Source organism: Haliotis rubra, unplaced genomic scaffold (genome assembly GCF_003918875.1).
Source record: "Haliotis rubra isolate DU_JTF1 unplaced genomic scaffold, ASM391887v1 Scf14, whole genome shotgun sequence".
In the NCBI taxonomy this organism is placed as follows: Eukaryota; Metazoa; Mollusca; class Gastropoda; order Lepetellida; family Haliotidae; genus Haliotis; species Haliotis rubra.
The window spans coordinates 331574-357955 of NW_025765336.1; the positions used below are offsets into that span (position 1 = coordinate 331574).

General features: G+C 41.9%; 1 protein-coding gene across 1 annotated transcript in view; it reads right to left on the reverse strand.

The window, feature by feature from the left end:
* LOC124268677 (transcription elongation factor SPT5-like) overlaps positions 1-26382 on the reverse strand; it is a 28774-nt gene that overhangs the window by 1906 nt on the left and 486 nt on the right. Inside the window, 24 exon segments of the mRNA XM_046703647.1 lie at positions 408-503; positions 2920-3032; positions 3815-3961; positions 4632-4819; positions 6017-6243; positions 6803-6909; positions 7540-7735; positions 9162-9293; positions 9731-9856; positions 11407-11476; positions 11613-11710; positions 12641-12796; positions 14180-14340; positions 15836-15911; positions 16391-16496; positions 17633-17802; positions 19723-19839; positions 20068-20202; positions 20968-21067; positions 21730-21861; positions 22149-22287; positions 22625-22703; positions 23197-23367; positions 24989-25053. Of these exon segments, the coding sequence (XP_046559603.1) occupies positions 408-503; positions 2920-3032; positions 3815-3961; positions 4632-4819; positions 6017-6243; positions 6803-6909; positions 7540-7735; positions 9162-9293; positions 9731-9856; positions 11407-11476; positions 11613-11710; positions 12641-12796; positions 14180-14340; positions 15836-15911; positions 16391-16496; positions 17633-17802; positions 19723-19839; positions 20068-20202; positions 20968-21067; positions 21730-21861; positions 22149-22287; positions 22625-22703; positions 23197-23367; positions 24989-25033 (3087 nt within the window). The 5' untranslated portion in view covers positions 25034-25053.

A 26382-nucleotide genomic window follows, 5' to 3' on the forward strand; every position in this document is an offset into this window, starting at 1 on the left:
TTAACTCAAATGAACATATTTAAAAGGCTATTTACTAAGATTCTTTCAAACATTCTAAATTTATAAATATATTTGTATTTTCTATAAAATCAGAGTTTTTTATAGACAAATCGGAGAGTGGACTTTGTATTTGAAAATCGAAGTAACTCCTCCAAAATCGGAGGGGTTGGCATCTTTGTCCACATAACGGCACCTAGTGAGTGAGTGAGTGTAGTTTTATACCCTTTTTAGCAATATTCCAGCAATATCACAGCAGGAATCACCTGAAATGGGCCTCACACATTGTACCCACATCGGGAATTGCCCCGGGTCTTCTGCGTGACAAGCGAATGCTTCAACCACTAACTAAGCCTCCCCACAGCCCTAATGGTGAGACCGTGCAGTGGTGGTCTACATGATCAGCTCACCTTGTCCTGTTTTTCAGGCTGCACAGGTTCCAGATGCTCACAGGAGACATTGACGACCTTGTCTTCATCCGTGATGTACACGGAACACATTCCTCCCTGGCAGTAAACAAACAGCTTGTACAATGTACATCAATACATGAAGACAAAACACTCAGTCAGTCAGCTTCAAGTTCAACCCTAAACATATCAGTCAGTCAGCTTCAAGTTCAACCCTAAACATATCAGCCAGTCAGCTTCAAGTTCAACCCTAAACATATCAGTCAGTCAGCTTCAAGTTCAACCCTAAACATATAAGTCAACATCAACTCTAAACATATCAGCCAGTCAGCTTCAAGTTCAACCCTAAACATATCAGCCAGTCAGCTTCAAGTTCAACCCTAAACATATCAGCCAGTCAGCTTCAAGTTCAACCCTAAACATATCAGTCAGTCAGCTTCAAGTTCAACCCTAAACATATCAGCCAGTCAGCTTCAAGTTCATCCCTAAACATATCAGCCAGTCAGCTTCAAGTTCATCCTAAACATATCAGCCAGTCAGCTTCAAGTTCAACCCTAAACATATCAGCCAGTCAGCTTCAAGTTCAACCCTAAACATATCAGCCAGTCAGCTTCAAGTTCAACTCTAAACATATCAGCCAGTCAGCTTCAAGTTCAACTCTAAACATATCAGCCAGTCAGCTTCAAGTTCAACTCTAAACATAAACATCAATTTCAAGTTCAAGTTCAACTCTAAACATCAGCTTCAAGTTCAACCTAAACATATGGGAGTCAACTTCAAGTTCAACTCTAAACATATCAGCCAGTCAGCTTCAGTCTAAACATATCAGCCAGTCAGCTTCAAGTTCAACTCTAAACATATCAGCCAGTCAACTTCCAAGTTCAACTCTAAACATATCAGCCAGTCAGCTTCAAGTTCAACTCTAAACATATCGGACAGTCAACTTCAAGTTCAACTCTAAACATATCGGACAGTCAATTTCAAGTTCAACTCTAAACATATGGGACAGTCAACTTCAAGTTCAACTCTAAACATATCAGCCAGTCAGCTTCAAGTTCAACCCTAAACATATCAGACAGTCGGCTTCAAGTTCAACCCTAAACATATAAGCCAGTCAGCTTCAAGTTCAACCCTAAACATATAAGCTAGTCAGCTTCAAGTTCAACCCTAAACATATAAGCCAGTCAGCTTCAAGTTCAACCCTAAACATATAAGCCAGTCAGCTTCAAGTTCAACCCTAAGCATATCAAAACATATCAGCCTGTGTCACACAACTCCACACATGGTTGTAGGCTGCTGTCACTGAATGGAAATGTGATTGGAGACAGCAACAGTGTAGAGAGCTCTGGGAACAAGCCATGAATGTGAGGAGCTTGCTCATTCTTCATCATGGTGTTACCCATATTCTTTCCAGTTAGGGACCGTTCATAATTTATGGCTAGGGGGGGTGATGATGATTTTTATGGAGAAGCATGTACAATGTGAATGCCCCGCCCCCCAAATTTATGCACAAAATAAGTGACCCCCTGCATGTCATGTACAAAATCAATGACACCCCCTCTCCTTCCCATAATTTCTAAGCATAATTTTAAACATACTTTAATGTACAAAATTGCTGACCCCCACCAGAACAAAACGGTGACCGACACACCCACCCCACCCTCAAAAAAAAATTTAAAAAAAAATAAATAAATCATCGTCAAACCAAACCACCCCACTTCAGCCATAAATTATGAACGGTCCCTTATGTTGACCAAAGAATCCTCCTACTGACAACCTGGCTCTTATGTCTTAGATCATTCAGAGTGAAAGTTTTAGGAATGACCACAATATTGGATCTTGTACTGGTTAGTTGGTTTGTTGTGTCACGCCGAACCCAGCAATATTATAGCTATATGGTCGCAGTTTGTAAATAATCAAGCCTGGACCAGCCAATCCTGTGATCAACAGCATGAGCACTGATCTACGCAATCGGGATAAGATGACATGTGGGTCAACCAAGTCAGTGGGCCTGACCATCTGATCCCGTTAGTCACCTTTTACAACAAGCGTAAGTTACTGTAGACAATTGTAACCCGGATCTTTACAGGTCTTGGAGCTTGAACTAAATGGAGGTGAGGTGAGGTGAGGTGAAACTGGGTTTTACGTCGTGCTTGAGAATATTTCGCTCATATGACGACGTGCATGCGTGTGTATGGGTATGTGCGTCTGCTTGTACTAGCCCAGACTGAAGCTGGTTTTATAGTGCTAGCCCACTGAGATACCATGCCGCAGTGAAGCATGAATACCACACTCAGACACAGTATACTGACTCCGAGCCGACCAGTCCTTGTTGTACCCATCAATGCCGAGCGCCAGGCAGAGACCCACAAGTACCATATTTTAACGTCTTTTGGTATGACGCGGTCGGGGATCGAACCCGCGACCTTCCGCTCTCCGGGCGGACGCTCTTACCACTACATCACGGAGGCGGTCTTGAACTAAATGGAGGATGTGCTGACTGGGTGCTACTTACAGTGACGCTCCTGATCTCCCCGGTCTGGAAGATGAGGTTGGGGTCATCATGGGTCTCCTTGATCTTCACCATGATGTCCTGTGTGTGCCAGTCAGCCATACTGTGGTCCATCGCTGTCACAGGGATACACAAATGTAAGACTAGCATACATGCACCAGACATAACGGAATGCGTCACTTTTGGTATTCTGTGTTTTACGCCTCAATCTGCAATATTCCAGCTATATGCCGGCAGCCTACATATGCAGCCTGGGTCAGACAATCCAATGATCGATATAATGAGCAACAACCCACAGCATCAGGATACGGTGACACAAAGAACCAAGTCATAAAGCCTGACCACTCAATCTATTAAGTACCTCTCTGACTAAAAGCTTGGTGGCGACAAATTCTAACCCAGTATCCCAACAGGGAAATGTCTGGTTTTAATATACACACTTGTACAACGGACACATTCATCAAGTACCTTGTGTAGTTCAAGGACATATTCTGATGAAATTAAGATGTGATGTCAAAGGACACTGTCAGGTCATATTCTCGTGATGCCTAACTTCTGCCCCATCTATATCCTCATCGTCCTATATCTTAGATATATTTTAGAGTTTAGATACTTGGTTGGTTGGTTGGCTTGTCGTTTAACGCTGCACCCAGCAATATTCCAGCCATTTGGCGGCGGACTGTAAATAATCGAGTCTGGACCAGACAATCCAGCGATCAAAAGCATGAGCATTGATCTACACCACTGGGAGACGATGACATGTGTCAACCAAGTCAGTGAGCCTGACCACCCGATCCCATTAGTTAGATAGATATATAATCAAGATATAATTTTTCACTCCTTTATACAGATATATCTCAATATTTAACTTCAAAACCTCAATACAGCTCATGCCTACCTGTGCCTGGTGTCTGTGGTGTGAACGGAGCACCTGGTGTCATGGGGCTGTAACCCATCGGAGAGGGCGTGCCCGCATATCCCCCGGGGGAGGGGCTAGCCTGGTAGCCGGCAGGACTAGGGGTGCCTACATAGCCAGGACTAGGAGCTGGAAGAAAGAAGGATGGCAGTGAAAGTAACAGACACAGACATCAGAAAGCAGCTCCTTACTGAACCTTTACAGCAGAATATCTGCAATGGCAGAGCAACTTTTGACCTGCAAGTGCTCGAATACACATACACAGGCCAGACAAATATTTTGCTTGTATTAGATTCTTTGGAACAAATTGGTTGGTTGGAGGAGGGAAAATACTAACAACAAACAGCCTTGTTCAGATGCTTGATTGGCATTTTAGAAGATGATATTTGATGAACATAGAGATTTTTTCTGGGTTATGAATAAAAAGAAGATGTAACCCAGAAAAAATCTCTATGTTCAGCCTTGTTCAGTATTTTTTTACTGGGTAAACTGATCAGATTGAGAAGGGAAAATATTTGGAAAGTGATATACACATCTGGCCTTCAGAGACACCTGTTAGTGGAAGGTGGCAAATACAAAAGTCCCTTCCTTTCCATTCCCGTACATTTCAGATTAGTGATCATATAATATAATGCAATTAGACTAGTGTAAATGAGACGATTTGGGGAGAAATCATCTTGATTTTCACTACTCTTATACAAAGGGACTTCTGAACGTGTCTGTCCTAATGACTGACAGCAAATGTCATCCCACACCTGGGGACAGGTTATCATCAGGCTGATGGGGACATGCTACTCACCTTGGTAGCTGGCAGGGGAGGGGGAAGCCTGGTGGTAGGGGGAGTAAGCACTGCCCGGTGTCTGGGGGGTGAAGGGACCCATGGGACTAGGTGTGTCTGCCTGGTATCCGGGCGTGCCAGGGTTTGGAGTCGTAGCATAGTCAGCCGGGGAGGGGGACTCATCAAAGTTGAAGTCAAATTCATTTGGTCTGAAATAATGACAGCATTACAAATCATCAAATATTTCCCAGAGCAAACCAATTATTTCATTTTCAGTATGCTTTCCCAGTATTTACATTTGTTTCCAAAGGACGTCAACACTTTCATAAGCAACCACTTCTTTCATTCTCATACAAAATACACTTTCAACAAAACAGTGAGTTTAGTGCCCCTTTTAGCAGTATACCAGCCATATTTCATTGGGTAAGACCAAATTGGGTTTCACATAATGTACCCTTATGGGAGATCGAACCCAGACCAGCTGTGTGACAAGCTTACGCTTTCGTCTCCAGAGCTCATTGATAATCTCTGATGCAAGTGAGATCGATCAGTTGACCAATTAATTGGTCAATCTCTCCAGCACTATTTGTGTCACTAACACATTCTTATGGTTCTTCATATGTTTGTAGGGGCGGTGGGGTAGCCTAGTGGTTAAAGCGTTGGCTCGTCACACCGAAGACCCGGGTTCGAATCCCCACATGGGTACAATGTGTGAAGCCCATTTCTGGTGTCCCCCGCCGTGATGTTGCTAGAATATTGCTAAAAGCAGCGTAAAACCAAACTCAGTCAGTCAGTCAGTCATATGTTTGTAACCTAAAAAATCTTCTCATGTGAAGTCACGCTAAACATCAGAGACATTAACCTCCTGGGGACATGAAGACACTAAATACAGTAGAACACGGATATAGCGAACACGGATATAGCGTACAAACGGATATAGCGAACAAATTTAAAAGTCCCGTCAACAATCCTTTATGATATCATTAGAATTATACGTGAATAACGAACTCGTGAGTAGCGAATTAACGGCTATAGCGAACTGATTTACTACCCCCAAGCCCAATTAACGACGTGATTAGTGAACTCACTCAGTGTCAGCTCAGCCACTTAGCGGTATACATCAACCTTGTTGGAGGCGAATCAACATATTGTTGAGATTGTTGTGATTGTTAAACATGTTCTAGCTAATGTCTGTGAATGATAAATTCAGAATTTTAATGTTATGTCAATAAACATGTACAAGAATAAAGATTTGTAGCCTCAGCATATACGTGTCTGTACATCTCTACAATCCAAGATGGCGATCAAATGTGAATAACAAACACCGGATATAGCGAACTAAATTTCTTGGTCCCTTGGAGTTCGTTATATCCGTGTTCTACTGTACTTCAAGACATTGTCCCCACCTGGATGGCGTGTTGGCACTGGAGGGGTCCCATGCTGAAGATCCCGGGGTGCGACTGCCCGGCTCGTGGGATGGTGTCTGACTTCCATAGTGCGGCGTCCTGCTTCCGTCCTGTACAGGGGTCTGGGAGCCGTACATCGGAGTTCTGGATCCACCATACATGGGTGTCTGGCCACCATACACGGGAGTCTTTTGGTGGGTGGATGTGAAACCACCGACCTTCTGTCCCTCTGTAGAGAGAAGGAATATTGGATGGGAATATTGCAATGATGAAAATTGTTTAGTTATCTAATTCACACAATAGATAAACATAAGCTGAGGGCATGACAACTTAATTTGAACCATTATGATGACATCAATCATGATATGGTTTCAGTCAGAGAAATCACAGGAATCTGTTAATTCTGGAAATGGCATAAAAATTCAGGGCTTGCAGAATTAACAAGCCCCTTATGTTGATTCAACTTCAAGATTCAATATTCTCCTGATTTCTCAATTATTGACAAAAAAAATTCCAACAAATTTCAAGTGGCATCAGCAATGGCCAAGTTGGTCGTGTAAAGCAACACGACAGAGTGAATGTTGTTTCTGATGGATTCAGCAAAGTTCCACAAATATCTGTTGTCTAACTAATTCTATCTGGGTGGTTGATAGGATGAGCGTGATCTCCACCATCAAATCTGGGTGATGGACTTCAACTCAAGTTTGTCTGACTTCATGAAAGAGCTACAGCAGTCTGCCCATAAGTGCCATAATCATGGTAAGAGACAAAGCAGCATGTACTGACGTGAGTGTGGCAAGTCTGCTCCCGGTCTACAGAGATAGTCTTGCAACTGGCGTGAAGCTCCACTCTTGCAGTCGATTCTGTAGCATCCTTCACGATACCAATATAACCTGCAAGGATGAACATCTGGTCAAACATTGTGTCATACATCTGGTCAAACATTGTCATACATCTGGTCAAACATTGTGTCAAACACTGTCAAACATTGTGTCAAACACCTGGTCAAACACAGTGTCAAACATCTGGTCCAACATTGTGTCATACATCTGGTCATACATTGTGTCAAACATCGGGTAAAACACTGTGTCAAACATCTGGTAAAACATTGCGTCAAACACCTGGTCAAACACTGTGTCAAACATCCGGTAAAACATTGTGTCAAACATCTGGTGAAACACTTCAAACACAAAAATAGAAGACAACACCACAGAATCCTTTGACTCACAAGACGAAAACTGCCAAGTAGTAGCAAAATCTTGGTTCGCCAATCAAATGACAGAGAATTTCTATTTCTTAATGATCAAATGGAACAATGACAAAAACTTCACATGCCAACACATTATGTGGAACAACAGCATAAACAAAATATGATCGACTGTATTAAATATTTTTATGTACATGTGCTAAACAGGTACATAAAAATATGATGCCATTTCTGGAAAAGTTTTGAAAGGAATGAAACATTCTGTGACTGTAAAATGAAGGAGATTAACAGCAACATGAAATACACATCCACCTACCCTTGAAGGGTCCCTGTCTCACTCGAACCGTCTGTCCAATAAGCTCACGGTCTCTCTTACTGATGCCACCACGCCCTCTACCCCCGGCCCCTCCTCCAGCGCCTCCACCCCCAGCCCCACCACTCGGGTGAGCAGGGCTGGCCAAACGGGGAGACATTGGCACAAATCCTCCAGCACTAAAACTGGTGTTGGTTTGCTGCAAATGAACAGAAGGATGACATTCCAGCATCACTTAATGCTGCATTCACTGATCTACAGATTTCAATCCGATGTCAATATTTTTCAAAATTAGAAGTAATGGCACTAATTTTGCAGCAATATTTACCCACAGTTATATTTGCTCTCACATATAGTTTAACATCAAGGTTAGACTCGTATAATTAATGCACGTCCACACAGTACACAAATACAGTGGAAGCTGTCTAAACCGGCACTCGCTGGGACTGAAGAAATAATCCGGTTTTGACAGCGTGCCGGATTGTAGAGCTGACACAGTTACCTACGACTAGAACTGAGCTCATATTCACTTTTATTCACTTAATAACATAAACGTGATACCGTTGGTGTTCGAAAGACTCCACCGATTTAACATCCCTCATGAGTGACACGTGTCAACTCACTAATTACATGTACAAGTATACCCGTACTTAACTCAGATTAAATTATCTTTATCGGAAGACATGTAGTTACTTAACGTGTGATGGCTGCCACACGCTCATAATTCCTTGTTATTTCCACACAGGGTCAACACATCCGGCCGACTCTTTGCCACGCCCTGGATTAGACAGCACTTATTACTGTGTAAACACATCCTTCCGACTCCTTGCTATGCGCCTGGATTAGACAGCACTTATTACTGTGTAAACACATCCGGCCGACTCCTTGCCACGCCCTGGATTAGACAGCACTTATTACTGTGTAAACACATCCGGCCGACTTCTTGCCACGCCCTGGATTAGACAGCACCTGGATTTGGACCTGGCACTTATTACTGTGTAAACACATCCAGCCGACTCCTTGCCACGCCCTGGATTAGACAGCGACTTATTGCTGTGTAAACATCGCCGGCCTGACTCCTTGCCACTTACGCCCTGGATTTGACCTTGCACTTAGACAGCACTGTGTAAACACCGGCCAACTCCTTGCCACGCCCTGGATTAGACAGCACTTATTACTGTGTAAACACATCCGGCCCGACTCCTTGCCACGCCCTGGATTAGACAGCACTTATTACTGTGTAAACACATCCGTCCAACTCCTTGCCATGCCCTGGATTAGACAGCACTTATTACTGTGTAGACACATATTCGGGCGGCTCATTTCATGCTGAGATCCGGAATTGACAGCTGCCGGACTGCAGAGCTTTTAAGCCACGGACGGGACTGAGATTTTATGCCGGTGCTGACAACTTGCCGGATTGGACAACTGACAGCTTTGCCAGCTTCCACTGTATATTACTTATGAACATTCTGGAAAACTATTTCTGAAAGTCATGATGTAAAAGATCTAGAAGAAACTACAGACAAAATGTCTTAACTTGGAAATAGTTCTCTCAACAATTTCTAGTTCATTCTGTGGTATCTATAAACAAATCATGGCTATTAGTTGTCCTGTCCTGAGACTACTCACCCTTGATCCCCAGCCAGCACAAGGTGGCGAGTTCGACACACAAAGTAGCCACCGTTTTCTGTCACCATTCTTGACATGAGGAATGCGTAGCTGCGATACAGGTGCTTGATCTCGCCAGACCGACCCTGAAACACAACAACATTACTTCCAGAAACAGAGACTAACCTTGGTTGACTACTCCAAAATGTTAACCGCATCCATCAAATGTTTATAGTACAAAGTTGTATCTTTATTCCCAAGCTATCTACAAAACGTAAACAAAGCAGTAGGGTCAGTGAGTGAGTGAGTGAGCATGGTTTTAGGCTGCCTTTAGCAATATTTCAGCAGAAATGGGCTTCACATATTGTACCCATGTGGGGAATCAAAAGCAGGTCTTCGGCATGACGATCAGGACGCTTCAACCACATGGCTACCCTACCACCCCGAAAGCAGTAGAGTAATACATTACCCATTACTGACTTTAGTTTACAGAAAGATGTTAAGTCATAAACATAGGCACACACTTTGCATAGGAGAAAGATATATTCTTAACAGAAAATTCATAACATGAAATGCCACTTACCGACTGCGGTCCGTCGATGACCTTGACAATGTCCTTGACCTGAATGTTATTGTTTTCAGAGTCCAGGGCAACTGCATTCCGTGTGTCCTTCTTCCTAGTCAAGGCTTGGGGTTTTAAGTTCTGTACCTAGAAAACAGAAAACACATTTTCTCCAAAGCCACAAGTCACATAGGGCTTACACTCACAACATAAACTGCATGTCATGCAAATAATGCATGTGGGGTTTTCAAATGTGGTTCTTTTGAAAGCTCAGATTGGATTGTGTACTAATATATCGATATTAAGATACTAAAATTGAGTTGATTAAAGGAGCCAAATTCCAAGGCTTGTCAGAAATAAATTTAAGCATTTTTTCATCCAACAACCAGTTACATCAATCCATAAGTCAGGGAATAAGGCTGATTATGCCATTACCTCAGGGTTGAATAGTTATCTCCCCTACTAACCTTGCTGCATATGCTAGAGCAGAAAGAAGTATCTCTGACCTTGTAGAGCATCCCATTGAGCTTGCTGTGCATACTAGAGAATATATCTCCTATACAGACCTTGTCATGCATGTAAGTGTAATTATCTCTTTATTGTCCTTGCTGTGCATGCTATAGAATATATCTCCTATACAGATTTTGTCATGCATGTAAGTGTAATTATCTCTTTATTGTCCTTGCTGTGCATGCTAGTGAATATATCTCCTATACAGACCTTGTCATGCATGTAAGTGTAATTATCTCTTTATTGTCCTTGCTGTGCATGCTAGAGAATATATCTCCTATACAGACCTTGTCATGCATGTAAGTGTAATTATCTCTTTATTGACCTTGCTGTGCATGCTAGAGAATATATCTCCTATACAGATCTTGTCATGCATGTAAGTGTAATTATCTCTTTATTGTCCTTGCTGTGCATGCTATAGAATATATCTCCTATACAGACCTTGTCATGCATGTAAGTGTAATTATCTCTTTATTGTCCTTGCTGTGCATGCTATAGAATATATCTCCTATACAGATCTTGTCATGCATGTAAGTGTAATTATCTCTTTATTGAACTTGCTGTGCATGCTGGAGTACAAGAGTAGTTATCTCCCCTACTCACCTTGTTATGCATGCTGGAGTAGTTATCTCCCCTGCTGACCTTGCTCTATATACAAGAGTAGTTATCTCCCCTACTCACCTTGTTGTGCATGCTGGAGTAGTTATCTCCCCTGCTGACCTTGCTCTATATACAAGAGTAGTTATCTCCCTGCTGACCTTGCTCTATATACAAGAGTAGTTATCTCCCCTGCTGACCTTGCTCTATATACAAGAGTAGTTATCTCCCCTACTCACCTTGTTGTGCATGCTGGAGTAGTTATCTCCCCTGCTGACCTTGCTCTATATACAAGAGTAGTTATCTCCACTGCTGACCTTGCTCTATATACAAGAGTAGTTATCTCCCCTGCTGACCTTGCTCTATATACAAGAGTAGTTATCTCCCCTGCTGACCTTGCTCTATATACAAGAGTAGTTATCTCCCCTACTCACCTTGTTGTGCATGCTGGAGTAGTTATCTCCCCTGCTGACCTTGCTCTATATACAAGAGTAGTTATCTCCCCTGCTGACCTTGCTCTATATACAAGAGTAGTTATCTCCCCTGCTGACCTTGCTCTATATACAAGAGTAGTTATCTCCCCTACTCACCTTGTTGTGCATGCTGAGGACCTGGAAATTCTCCTTCTCCAACCTCACTATGGCTCCCACTGTCTGGGCACTGCAACAGAAACACAGTTCTCATACCAATTACAGAATGTCACAGTGGCTCGCCTCACTCCACACACAATGTGAGAATGTCACAGTGACGGCTATATTTTACATTTAACTTGAGAATGTCACAGTGGCTGACTTACTCTATCATGACCAGGTCCCCAAACTGGTACTGTCCCATCGAGTCAACTCCAGTGGCCATATCTGTACACAGCTGAAGATCTTTTGGCAACACTTTCAGCTGAAACACACAGCCAAAAACCTCCAACTACATGACATGCATGAAAAGGAATTCAATTTAGAAATCAAACTTGTTGACAAATAATCATGCAACTGAGTATTGGCAAAACATGTACTGCGAATATTAAGATTCAGCTACCTGTATTGCAACATAAGGAGCTATAGTGTCTGACAGTGATAGAGTGAGTGAGTGAGTTTAGTTTTACGCCGCACTCAGCAATATTCCACCATATGGCGGCGGCCTGTAAATAATTGAGTCTGGACCAGACAATCCTGTGATCAACAGCATGAGCATCGATCTGCGCAATTGGGAACCGATGACATGTGTCAACCAAGTCAGTGAGCCTGACCACCCGATCCTGTTAGTCGCCTCTTACGACAAGCATGGGTTACTGAAGGTTCATTCTAACACGGACCTTCATGGGTGAAAGTGATTGACACTGACTGTGCTGCAGATAGTATTTTCTGCAGAATGAAGTAAATATTACAATGTCCAAATCAGCATGGTCAGTTCTCACCACCATGAGACTCTTGCAATCAATTTGGAATGAAAACACATGAGAATGTATTTCTAGGTAAATTTCAGTATAGATGATGACGTAATACAAAACCAAATATTCTCAAACAGAAATTCTCAACCAAAAATGCTGGAACACAGAAAAAAAAGTACTAAATGTCTTATTTAAAAAACATATTGCAACATACTGAAACACCATTAATGCTTGTTTAGAAGAAAATGGCACACAATAACATTTGGGTAAGGAGAACATAAGAAACTGAATATGGGAAGACAGAGACCTGGACTTGGTCTGTTATACATTGCAGAATTACAACTATGACCACTGCCTGACCAGTGGGCAGTCTGGACAGTGTGGCCTCTACTACATCCTCTCCCCTGCCATAGATTATCCACCTGCAAGTAAGTCCTCACCTCATGCATGGTCAGATCGGAGAAGAGGACCACCATGTTGTCCTCTACCCTGACGATGAGTCCTGTGTCTCCCTCGAACCGTCCTCTGATCACTTTCACATGGTCCCCCATCTTGAAGTACTTCTGTAGCTCATGGGCTGGGAACTCCAGTGGATCCTGGAAACATTGTGTGCATAAGGTTGATTATAACACTAATAACAAGAAGATCCCACCACAGTGTTCTCTTCCTATTTGGCTCCTGTTTCTTAAAGCCCCCATGACATTCATGTCCTGAAAACAAATATCAAATTTGGTTTCCCTATCTATAAGGGTTACTGAGAAAATCTGTTCCCACTGGGGAAAATGTGCACTTAGTCAAGAAACACATGACAAGGGCCATAACTCTGTAACAAATTGTAACAGTTTCCGTTTTCAAAACCATTCAACGCATTCATGTCCTGAAAACACATATGAAATTCGGTTTCCCTATCAATAACGGTTTCTGAGAAAATCTGTCCCAATTGGGGATAATATGCACTTAGTCAAGAAACACATGACAAGGGCCATAACTCTGTAACAAATTGTTACTCAGTTTCCGTTTTGAACTCCATCAATGCATTTGTGTCCTGAAAATACATACCAAATTTGGTTTTCCTATCTATAACGGTTTAAGAGAAAATCTGCCCCCATCGTTTCGGACAGACGGAGCTGAAACCTACATCCCCCTCCCCCTCTGTGATTCATTGGCAACATTAAAATAGGGTTACCCATTTATCTTCACTACCCTGTCTGTGTAATCTAGAGTACATCACGACATCCTTGATTCATCAATCCAGTACCTTGTTAAGTGTCACATCAAATTTCAACTGAGTGTGTTTTAACACATCAACCAATCAGAGACTATGTATCACGGTCTAATGGACACTTCAACACTATGTGAACTGAAAGCATGGCTCTCACTGGTTAGTACAGCATCACTGTAAACCGCTTCACATTATTAGTTAATCAACACGTTCCTCTTCATGACATTTTATGCATAAAAATAGTTCGTAAAGAAAATGACAAAACATCTTAATTTTGAAGAAAACACATCATATATAACAGTACGGGTAATTTTATTCTGAAACTCATAACTGTTATGCCAAAATTGAAATGATTGTCATCTCTGTTTGTACTGACTGAGTTTGGTTTTACGCATGCGCTTTTATGCAATATTCCAGCAACATATAGTGCTAGCCCAGGAACACCAGAAATGGGCTGCACACATTGTACCCTTATGGGGATTCGAGAACCAGGGTCTTTGGCGTGCCGCAGCCAACGCATATTTTAACCACTAGGCTACCCAAACACCCCATCGTCTCTGTTTGTAACACATGACACAGGGACAGAAATTAACACAATAACTCTACTAGCCTGAAAAGTAATAGCATTTAGGAACAACCCATTCATTCCAAAATCTACCAGCCCTTCAGGTACTTTTAACACTGGTGAAACAGACTCGGGCAAGCAGACTCTTGTGAATTTCAGTCCCTGTGAAAGTTGTCTCTATATCCTCCTCACCTTCAGGTCCTCGTGTTTCGGCATGATGGTGATCTTGTTGCCCTCCACACGGATCACACGTCCCTGCAGGTGCAACAGCTCGCCCTCACACACCTCCACCACGTCTCCAGGGGCCAGGTTGTGCGTGACCTCGGATGTCGATGACTTCTTCTGGGGTACCACTGGGTAGGGTTAAGGTGAACTGACATTCCAGGTAACAAGACATATAACAACAGCAATTCACTTACCATTTTTAAAGGAGAGAGTGAATTTTTATTCCTAACTCCAGTTAAACATCTTACAGCTGAGTGAGTGAGTCAGTCAGTGAGTGAGTCAGTGAGTGAGCTTTTACTAGTTTAGCAATATTCCAGCAATATCACAGCAGGGGACACCAGAAATGTCCTTCATACATTGTACCCATGTGGGGAATTTAACCCAGGTCTTCGGCTTGACAAGCGAGTGAGTGAGTTTAGTTTTATGCCGCTTTTAGCAATATTCCAGCAATATCACGGCGGGGGACACCAGAAATGTCCTTCATACATTGTACCCATGTGGGGAATTGAACCCAGGTCTTCGGCATGACAAGTGAACACTTTAACCACTAGGCCACCCCACCGCCTCCGCTTACAACTGAAGTACAGCAATCACACTAAAATCAAACCAAGCAAACCAGTGATTGATAGCATGAGCAACGTAATTAGTATCATCACTTTTGTTTGTTGCTTCACGCCAGTCAGGAACATTTCAGGAATAGAATAGAATAGAATAGAATAGAATAGAATAGAATAGAATAGAATAGAATAGAATAGAATAGAATAGAATAGAATAGAATAGAATAGAATAGAATAATACTTTAATGCCTTTTCAGGAATTTGTGTTACATCAGCAGAGCTACTGACACATTAGAGAGATACCAAACATATTTACATAAATTCTTTGATTTAGTTATCTTCACATTTGTTTAAGAGAGATATGGTACTTGGAATAAAGGATGTACAGGCTCTCTTAGTTTTCACAATTGGAACTTTGTAGCGGCGGCCTAAAGGGAGGAGGTTGTATTCCGAATTTTAGTAGTGAGTATGGTCAGATATGATTTTGACAGCTTGATTCACGATTTGCCGCTCATTACCTTGGCAGCCTATCAGCACCAAAGTATGAGAAACATGAAATGCAGGTAAAATAACACACAAACTTCTTACAACAGGCAGTGATTGGGTTGATGATTCTAGTTCAGGTTCCTGTTAATAACATACACAGAATCTCCCTGACATATGTTGACAGTATCAGAGCCGACACAATGGAGGTGAGGTGAAATTGGGTTGAACGTCGTGCTTGAGAATATTTCAGCTCATATGACGACGTGCATGCGTGTGTATGTGTATGTGCGGCTGCTTGTACTAGCCCAGACTGAAGCTGGTTTTATAGTGCTAGCTCACTGAGATACCATGCCGCAGTGAAGCAAGAATACCCCACTCAGACACATTATACTGACTCCGAGCCGACCAGTCCTTGTTGTACCCATTAATGCCGAGCGCCAGGCAGGGACCAACAAATACCATATTTTAATGTCTTTTGGTATGACTCGGTCGGGGATCGAACCCGCGACCTTCCGCTCTCCAGGCGGACGCTCTAACCACTACACCACGGAGGCGGTCTGCCTGCACAATGGAAGGATACAATCAACATCAAGACCTTCAGGTGTGTTGTCAAACCTCTCCAGCTCAGACAGTGTTGGCTTCACTCCATCAGGAATCTGTCAGCAACATAAAAACATCCTGTAGAATCTCATTCTGACATGAAGTGCACTTTATCTAAGGCAAGAATAAATGAAGCTTCTTGACAACATTGATAATACAGCACACTGTCAACTTCTGTAAACATGTACTCCTCAAGTCTTCATTACAAGAGAATGCAGTAACCATTCATTATTAAACTAAATTATAGTTTCAGCATTTCTGTTGCAATTGCGAAAGAATGAAAAATTTAAATCACCATTTCTACAAAACGGCCCTGTACAAAGTCAGTACCATGTCAAAGAATTATTATAGGTTCCTTGTTTTGTACGACCATTACATAGGTCATGTACTGATAAAGTCAATTCATATTCATTAATAGTCATGTGTATTGACCGATGAGGTTGCAACAATGGGGTTACATTTGTTTTGTCATCATGAGAGGAGTCACGACCTGAATGTAGACGGAGTATATTGGAACACTGCTGCTTGTACTCACAATGGCTGACATGACGAAGCTCTTGAAGAGGAAACCTTTCCTGTTGTATCTGTTCCCCTCGAAGATGAGGAAGTCTCCATCGGTTGATACATCTCCACCAATAGCCCTGCAAGTAATACCGAGTCATAACTTTACTGGAGTGAGCGAGTTCAAATTTAACGTGGAATCGGCAGTATTTCAGCCAAAATGTAATTTTTCAAGTAAAATTGATATATTTATACTTATCCTGACTCATGATCTTTTGCTTATCTCCCTTTTCCTTGCGAATGGTAGTGGAACACTTGCATCCCTTGAAGTTCCCGAAGCGGACGTAAAAATACACTCACCCATGAGTTACCGGGAAAAGGGAGGCTAAAAACAGTGTTTCTTCGTCCGGAACTTCAAAGTGATTCAAGTGTTCCACTACCATTCACAAGGAAAAGGGAGATAACCAAAAGATCATGAGTCAGGATAAGAACAAATAAGTGACTGTAGGCTTACAGAGCATCTGCTACTGGCTGAATACAGAGAGCTGACAATCCCTACCAACAGCCGTGCAAGTAACACAGACTGAATGAGTTTAGTTTTATGCCGCTTTTAGCAATATTCCAGCAACATCACAGCAGGGGACACCAGAAATGGGCTTCACACATTGTACCCATTTTGGGAATCGAACCCAGGTCTTCAGCATGACGAAGGCGAACTTAACAACTTGGCTACCCACACAGAATCATCTCTTGCATTGACTTACAAAGCACCCTTTTCTGGCTGAATACAGATGTGCCAACAATCATATAAAATTACTTCTAATATACAGGATGCATATTCATAACCAAGTTACACCATTCATCTATATACATGGCTAGCATTACACTCATCATTCTTAATTTGGGGGTTGTTAAACCAAACACATATTACTGTCGGAGTGAGTGAGTGAGTAAGTTCAGTTTTATGCCACACTCAGCAATATTCCAGCTATATGGTGGCGGTCTGTAAATAATCGAGTCTGGACCAGACAATCCAGTGATCATCAGCATGAACATCGATCTATGCAATTGGGATACGATGACATGTGTCAACCCAGTCAGCGAGCCTGACCACCCGATCCCGCCAGTTAGTCCTCTCCTTACGACAAGCATGGGTTAATGAAGATCAATTCTAACCCGGACCTTCACGGGTCTATTACTGTAGGACTGCTATACTCATATAGGTAGTGTTGATGAAGCAGAGTCATTCATTTAAAGAAAAAGATCTGATATCTACCTGACGCCATCAATATCGAACAACTTCTGAGCTGGTCGACGTTTTCGTTTCTTGTTTTTCTCAGCCTCCTGACTGGCTGAAGTACGGAACACGCCGCGTGGCTTCGAGTAGTCAATGCGTGGAATCAGCTTCAGGTGGACCACATTCTGGGAGGGTTCCACATAGTCCACCTACAAACAGTGCAGAACATGCACAATTTTGCACGAAGTTTCGTATAACGTGTGACACACTTGCGAGAGTGTAATAATTTCTTTATTATCCATTTTATTCATGTACATTTGTGCAGTAAAACACGGTAAGCAAGTGTGACTGCCCTGTTCATTGACATCACGTTCAATTGTTTAATGACGTCACAGACGACGAAATACAGAAACAATGGTTGCTAGGCAAAAGTGATATGTGCACATATGATATATATGACACTGGTTATGTTTCACCATATGGATAATAATGACAAATATACACAGATGATTACCCAGTTTAGCTAGTTCATGTTGCTGCAATACTCTGGGTGCCACACCAGGCATACCAATGTTTAAAGCAGTGAGACAAATAAACATGATAATGAGTCAGTCAAGTTATCATAAATATTTCAGATGACTTTTACTACAAGTACCACCAATACTGTGGTGATGAAAAGGAAGGAGGTGAGGGTGAAATTGGGTTTAACGTCATGCTTGAGAATATTTCGCTCATATGACGACAAGCATGCGGGTATATGTGTATGTGCGGCTGCTTGTACTAGCCCAGACTTAAGCTGGTTTTATAGTGCTAGCCCACTGAGATACCATGCCGCAGTGAAGCATGAATACCCCACTCAGACATTATACTGACTCCGAGCCGACCAGTCCTTGTTGTACCCACTAATGCCGAGCACCAGGCAGGGACCAACAAGTACCATATTTTAACGTCGATGCTCTAACCACTACACCACGGAGGCGATTGGGGGAGGAAAGGAGAAAGAGACAGTCAAAAGAGAAAGTTAGTTAGGGTGAAATTGGGTTTAACGTCATGCTTGAGAATATTTCGCTCATATGACGACAAGCATGCGTGTGTATGTGCGGCTGCTTGTACTAGCCCAGACTTAAGCTGGTTTTATAGTGCTAGCCCACTGAGATACCATGCCACAGTGAAGCATGAATACCCCACTCAGACATTATACTGACTCCGAGCCGACCAGTCCTTGTTGTACCCACTAATGCCGAGCACCAGGCAGGGACCAACAAGTACCATATTTTAACGTCTTTTGGTATGACGTGGTCGTAGATCGAACCCGCCACCTTCCGCACTCCGGGCGGATGCTCTAACCACTACACCACGGAGGCGGTCGGGGGAGGAAAGGAGAAAGAGACAGTCAAAAGAGAAAGTTAGTTAGGGTGAAATTGGGTTTAACGTCATGCTTGAGAATATTTCGCTCATATGACGACAAGCATGCGTGTGTATGTGCGGCTGCTTGTACTAGCCCAGACTTAAGCTGGTTTTATAGTGCTAGCCCACTGAGATACCGTGCCGCAGTGAAGCATGAATACCCCACTCAGACACATTATACTGACTCCGAGCCGACCAGTCCTTGTTGTACCCATTAATGCCAACGCCAGGCAGGGACCAACAAGTACCATATTTTAACATCTTTTGGTATGAAAAGGAAGGAACAAAGGAGAATTCTTATTGGAGTTATCCATGGCTCGACATATGCAAAATGACGACCAAAGAATGAATATTAATCGACCAGGGTACAAAACAACCTTAGCGCTAAGACTACCTCAAGTCTATGTTAAGGTATCTGAGTTACAGTCACCTTAGCACTAAGATTGCTTTGTACAATGGCACCCAGGTTTTTACCCTGACATTAACCTATTCTGCCCTTTAATACCCAAAGGGAGCCAACATGACACTTAATCAGTCTCAAAATTTGTATGAAGAGACAAGCTTGGCACCAAATCTTCTAGGGACGACAAGCACAGAGAATCAGAATGGCACCAAGAATCCCAACATAGAAGTTGGTGGGGGACGGAATGAGGTTTACTTGGAGACTAATCTGCCTCTTAATCAACTCTGCCATTATCTGCACCATAACCAAAGTAACATACCTGAGCAAGGTCATCCTTGAAGACACCTCTCTTGAGTCTGACCCAAGACTTGGACTTGAGGTTTGTAGTTTCCTTCACCACCTTCATGACATCTGTCATCTCTTTAATGGGAACCATCTGTATGTGGAAGAAGCTCATTTTATAGGACAATGATACTCATAAAAACATAGCTAAATCAACTACTGGACTGACATCAAAAGTATCATTGTCATCGTAATAACCCGGTCATAATGACACTGAGCTGGGCACAATGAAACTTGAGGGAGTAAGCAGAATGTCCAGTGAATATCAAGAGAATTGTGTCTTACATCATTAATAAGGTAAGATAACATTATATGTTCCCACCTGCTGTTGCCATAGACCAATCCTGAGGTTGCCAACTCCCTCGATAGCTTGCTTGACGTGGGTCTGCTTGTAAGCCTCTATGTAGATGTAGCCCTTCAAACCCTCCTTGGCAATCACAGACTTGATTTGAAGAGGCTGGCAACATAACATTGATATGGATCAGCCGAATCGCCAAATCTCACCACATGATCCTGTTCATTGTCACTTATAACAAGCATGGATTGCTTAGAACAAATTCTAACAAACATCTTCAGGGGATGGTAGTCCTTTACCTGTCCTTTAAATCACATCTGTTGTGGCAACTCAGTTCGGGAATTAATCAGTTCACCACTGACAGAATTCGAAAGGACTAGGAAGGCATTTCCATTCATTCTCGCGGTACTTACGGATATCGGCTGAAAAAATAACACAAATTCTTATCGTATGAATGCTTGTTGTTTTTAAATGAAGGGCCTTCTCCTCTAACATCTACATCTATCAGCTGCTAGATCCATCAGGTGAATTACCACCGCGAGCCCGGTGATAAACAATGCCATCCGCCACTGATGAAACGAGGCTTCTCCCATTCTCGCGGTATTACCAGGAATTAACGTTATTGAGTGTATGTAAGAGCAATCCTGCCTGAAAGGGCGGGATAAAGTATTGATATGTCCGAGTTGGTATAAACTCCCCAATATTCGTGACACTGCAAGATTTTGATCACTCACAGACTTGGTCCACTTCCTAGTAACCAGTCGGTGATGTAAACAACCGGTAAGTGTCGCGCATTGGCGATTTCGGCAGAAAACGTGTTTACCGCGAGAATAGGAGACGGACCTATACCATCAGTTTCTAACACCAAACAAGGTCCTGGCAACGTTCTACCCAGGGCCATTACTCTGCACTCCTTTTAATCCTCACCTCATCTGTGAACTGATAGGCAATGAACTTCCTCATCAGATGAATGACAGTGGCTTTCTCCTCACCCATCCGGCACTTGACCACCCACAGGTTGGGATCCCTGAAAAGTTAACCCCCTAGCATCAGCTGGTAGTGTTTCCAGTTACAAGTACCTGTCAGTCATTTATTGCTAAAACAGGCCATGTAGCAGTAAAATTCAACCCTAAACCCTTGGTCCAAAATATTGAATGTATTAATATCAAGTCAATTCATAACTGAACAGAAACACTGATCTGCATGTCTTCAAAGTTCAGTGGCTTGCACCACTGCCAATGAATAAAAGTGCAAAACAACAATAAAAATACAAACATTAAGACTTAAAGCATCAGCATATTAACAAACTTTCCAAGAATTTGTTTTGGTTAGTTCCACAGAGTACTCAATGAACTACATGTATGTTTTGTTTGTTTGCTCTCATCATTATTCCTTCCTGGAAATCAGGAGTAAGGACCAGACAATCTTGTGATTGCTATAATGATCCGTTGATTCACAATGACAGTGTAAACGCTACTCAAATACAGCATACTAATGCCGAACAGACCAGTCCTAGTTTCATCCAATACATACGGCCCACATCGTCTCAGTATGTACAGGATTTTCATTTCTTCAGACTGAGCTCATGAATTTCCACTGATGCTCCATGCACTTGACCGAGGCAGACAGTACGGCACATAAAGAGATTGAGGGCATTTTCAGACTCTGTGGACAGTAAATGTTACTCACTTGACGCCAGGCAGCAGCCCCTGTTGTGTGATCTCGTCTGACATCTCCTCTCCCTCGCCGTACCTCTCCGCTGCGGGTGTCTCTCCATACTTCTGTCTGTAGTACTCCTCGATCTCGTCTTCTCGCTGGCTACTGCTCACGACAAACACACGCTATTAGACAACTGCACAGACACATGCATTTATCAGACAGAACTTTCTCAAACCCTCAGCCATATTTCACCAATTATTTATCTTTGTGGAGCTTCAATTGACCTTAACCAACAGTGCAAGTGTGATAGGACATTCTTTCCATGGGCAGTTTCTGGATTTTTCTCATTTTAATATTTTATCACAAAAAATACAATTTCAACTGTAAACATTATTGATTTTCTCAACAAATTCAGGGTACGTGACATTTACCCACAGTGCAACACTTACTCAAAAAGGTGCCGCAGCCTCTGATGATTCTCCATCTCACGGGCACTGTTCCCGTCCAGCATCGTCTTTTTGTCAATGATGTCCTCGGCACCCTCCTCCCACTCTACGTCATCCTCTTCATCACCCTCATCATCAACATCTTATGGAGAAAAAAATTACATTTTTTAAAATAATATTTAGATTCCTAGAGTCCTGTTACCATGGTTACAGATAGGAGCTTCTGCCCGAGAAAGCCTGGGGCTCCTTAGAATGAAAACTTGAAGGTGAAATACAAGGTGTTTTTAGCACACTCATTCACACAAATACACTTTAATAAAGCCACGATTAACATGACATATTATATTTCTCTGGAACATAGGCCTAACATGAAGTCAAGCAGTTGATAAAGTAATGAAACAATTCTAAGATGGTCTATATACACTGAGGTAACCTATGCTTGCTCATCAACAAAAGTATCACTGACAGAACATACGCACCAGCCTCTTCAATGATGAACTTGCTGACTCTGGCACGTTTCTTTCTTCTCTGGCGCTCATCTTCATCCTCATCATACGCCTGTACAGAGGAATTAAAACATGCAAATATCACCGAACAACTGAAAAGTTACAAGCAAAGTATACATGACTAGCATGAGTGATAGACCCTGTACTTGTATAGGACATACTTGTACATGAAGAAGGGTCGCATCTCCACTTGATGCACGCATCAAGAGATGGAGTTGCAATAGATAACTAATGGAATATCAGTATATCTAAAATCCGGAAGAAGTCACAAATATGGCTGATCATGTGACCATTTGGGCGCCAAAGGGAGGAAAGGGACGCTACTCTGGGTGAGTTATTTTATGTCTGCTTTTTTAAAGGGAACTTCAAGGAATTTCAAGTGTTCCACTATCATTCGCAAGAGGAAGGAGACAAGCATAATTAGCATGAGTCAGGATAAGGAAAAATGTATGATTTCACAAATACTATTCATGTCCCTTTCATGATGCATGTGTTCCACACATTCAGTCCCACAATGAACAAATATAGGCCTACAAAATACATACTACGTCATCTTCTTCCTCTTCTTCCTCTTTGTCGCTCCCTTCATCACTGCCACTGCCCCCTCCATCACTCCTGCCTCCCTCACTACCTCCCCCACTCCCTGCAGGGCTCCCTGGCTCACTCCCTGCATCGCTGCCAGCATCACTTCCTCGACTTTGGTCCAGCTGACCCCCCTGCAAACAAAACAATCACTTCTCAATTCTATGATTTTGTTTGTCCTCTGACACACACTTCTCAATATTAAAGCTAATGGCAGTCTGTAAATAGCCCAATTTGAACCATGCAGTCCAGTGAGTGATATCATGAGCATTAATCTATGCAATGAGGACATGATGACATACATCAGCTAAGTCACCAAATTCAAATACCTGATCTCTTCAGCCACCTCTTGCAATAAGCATGGGCTGCTGAAGACTTATTCTAACCAGATCTGCACAGGGTTAACCACTCCACTAAGAAGATTGAGGCAATGAGTGTCTACATGTATCCTTTGTTGGCAACTTTTACCACCTGGGATCCAGAAGCAAAGAGCAAATGACACAATGTAAATATATTCCAGAGGAAGTGAACATATCAATAACAGTGCGATTAGTGCGAGTCACTTGGAACTTGGGTCATCTGGCCAGTAAAAGCAAAATTATTCAAATATGAAGCTCTGCGACAATTCCATGACAACTTCAAAATTTGCATACTTTATTGTGTTGAGTTCAAGCAAAAATCAAAAGATGGCGGTCCTCACTGACTAGTAGCATTCAAGGGCTATAATTCTGAACCTGTTCTCACATTAAGTGTGCTACAAACCAAAGCTGAATATAAATGATAGTAGTAAACAAATCATAAACAACTTCACGAAAGTCTCGTTTTAACAGAAATAGCTTCAAATTCAGAAGACTGGTGAAATAAGGTTTTCATCAGTCTTCTTGACAAGTCAAGAATAATTATTAGGTTTTCCACCTTTTGAATGTTTTGTGTCTTTGTCACTTGTTAAAGGCTGCACTCAGCGATATTCCAAAAGATTGACACAAAAACCATAAATCCACACAACCAGAACACATGTAGTATGACACGCTATCAACCAAGTCACCAAGTCTGACCATTTGTTGGTTTCACATTATTTTCGACTCGCTGAGTGCATGCGTAGAGCGTGTAAAAATATCCACTGGTCAACTTCCGGTTTGGTAGTATTAGTGATATTGTAAACACACTCTAAATAAATGCTGTATGAATATTATTTACGCGTGACAACGATTCATAGGATGAGTACATACATCCATTTGCCTATGCTTTTCAATAATTGATGTCCTATTTTGGTGGCATTGCATCATCAGAGATGAGTGTTTTTACTTGTGAAAAGGGGATGTGCAGGAAGGACGGTGGACGGGTGGTGGTGGTGAGATGTGTTTATACAAGAGCTTGTTAACAAACGTTAAGCTATTTATTTAACTAATTCCGGTCCCTTCCATTCATAAATGAATTGAGATCAGTTAAATTCGACATAAAACCATATATTTGTTTTGATTTTTGCTTTCTTTAGAGTGTGTTTACACTATCGGTAAGCTTACGACCAAACCGGAAGTTGGCCCGTGGATATTTTTACACGCTCTGCGCATGCGCACAGCGAGTCGAAATTAATGTGAAACCAACGAATGAGAAATAGGTGAGGTGTAAGAGATACCAGAACTATCTTATTCTTATTGCAATACATACAGGGGATATTCTGTACCCTAAAAGTCCTCAGAGATAAAATATTTCAGGCATCCAATTTCTGTGTGTGACACACCATCTAGTACTGACCTCACTCTCAGCATCGGAGATGTCGCTGTCCTCACTGTCTGACATTTCTCAAATTGCAGCGGAAACTGAAAAATGGACAATCTCTCTATCACAAATTAAAAAATACATCATTTAACAGGAAACATGAATGAGTCCTGATGGACAGTGATTTCTGAGCTATTTTTGACTTTATTTAGCATGTTTAAGTTCAGTTGCTAGCACGTTTTTCATTACGTTCAAAGAGTTTATATATACAAATAAGTATCATATCACAAAAATACTTCAAGGATATATATAACCTTTTTCAACTTCTATCTCAAGAATACCTACTAAAACAAACTATTGTCACACAAGTAAGGATAAAAAAACTGCCAGTATACACTGTGTACCATTTCTGTATACCTTGCCTATACACCAGGTAAGTATTCAGAGAAGTTAACACTAGCTCATGCAGGGCTTGTAATAATTCCTGCAAGTGAGTACAATTCCCCCCTTGATTTAAGTTTAACATTACACAGGCATCTTATCTTTTGAGTTCAGTGTTAGCCCTGGTATACCACACCTGTTTCATATCTTTACATACAGGGTATTTAGGGTTTTGAGGGTTCATTCTGAATGAGGCTGCAGTTTATAGAATTAACAGAGGTGAAGCAAATATCCAGGGCAACTTTTTGTTATAGCAGTGACATAATTACACTCCACCAGTCCATGGTAGCTTGCTAACATAGAGAAAATACTGTGAGTGAATTGGGCTTAATACCACGTTCAACAATATTTCAGTAATTATAGGTGTTGGAAATTGGTTGAAATCTCACAATTGATGATTGCTTCATTACCAACAAACAATCATCGAAAACATTTGGTTAGCGTCATTTTTCAGATTTTCCTATCCAGGTTGCTATTGCAGAAAAGTATAACATGATGCAACTTGCTACTTTAAAGTGATGACTAATATATCATGAACATAAACCTCCTGGAGTCTTAGAGAAATATTCAGTCATGACTTTTCAGTTAGTGAAGTGACTTTTCTAAGAATTAAACAACTTCGAAGATATGTTCCATTGTCAAGTATTTCAAACACTAAAACAGTAGTTCCAAAATTGTTTATGTTCGATTATGAGAAAATGTGATCGATTGCTTGGTCGTTTAGTCACTGCGACCAATCTTCGATTATTTCAATTAATCGGAACACCACTAGTAATGATATGGCATGTTGGCTTGATCTGGTTGGGAAGCCTGAAGTGATGCAAACTGTAGATGTTTACTCTTTTGATGGCATCCACCAGCACAGACATAAGCTGTTGATAGAGCTTGTACACCTGTTGCCTGTAGCATGTGTATCACAGAGGGTGTGAACGTATCTTTAGCTCACACCAAACTCAGCATATGGAGAATGAAGCTGTGAAAATATTGTC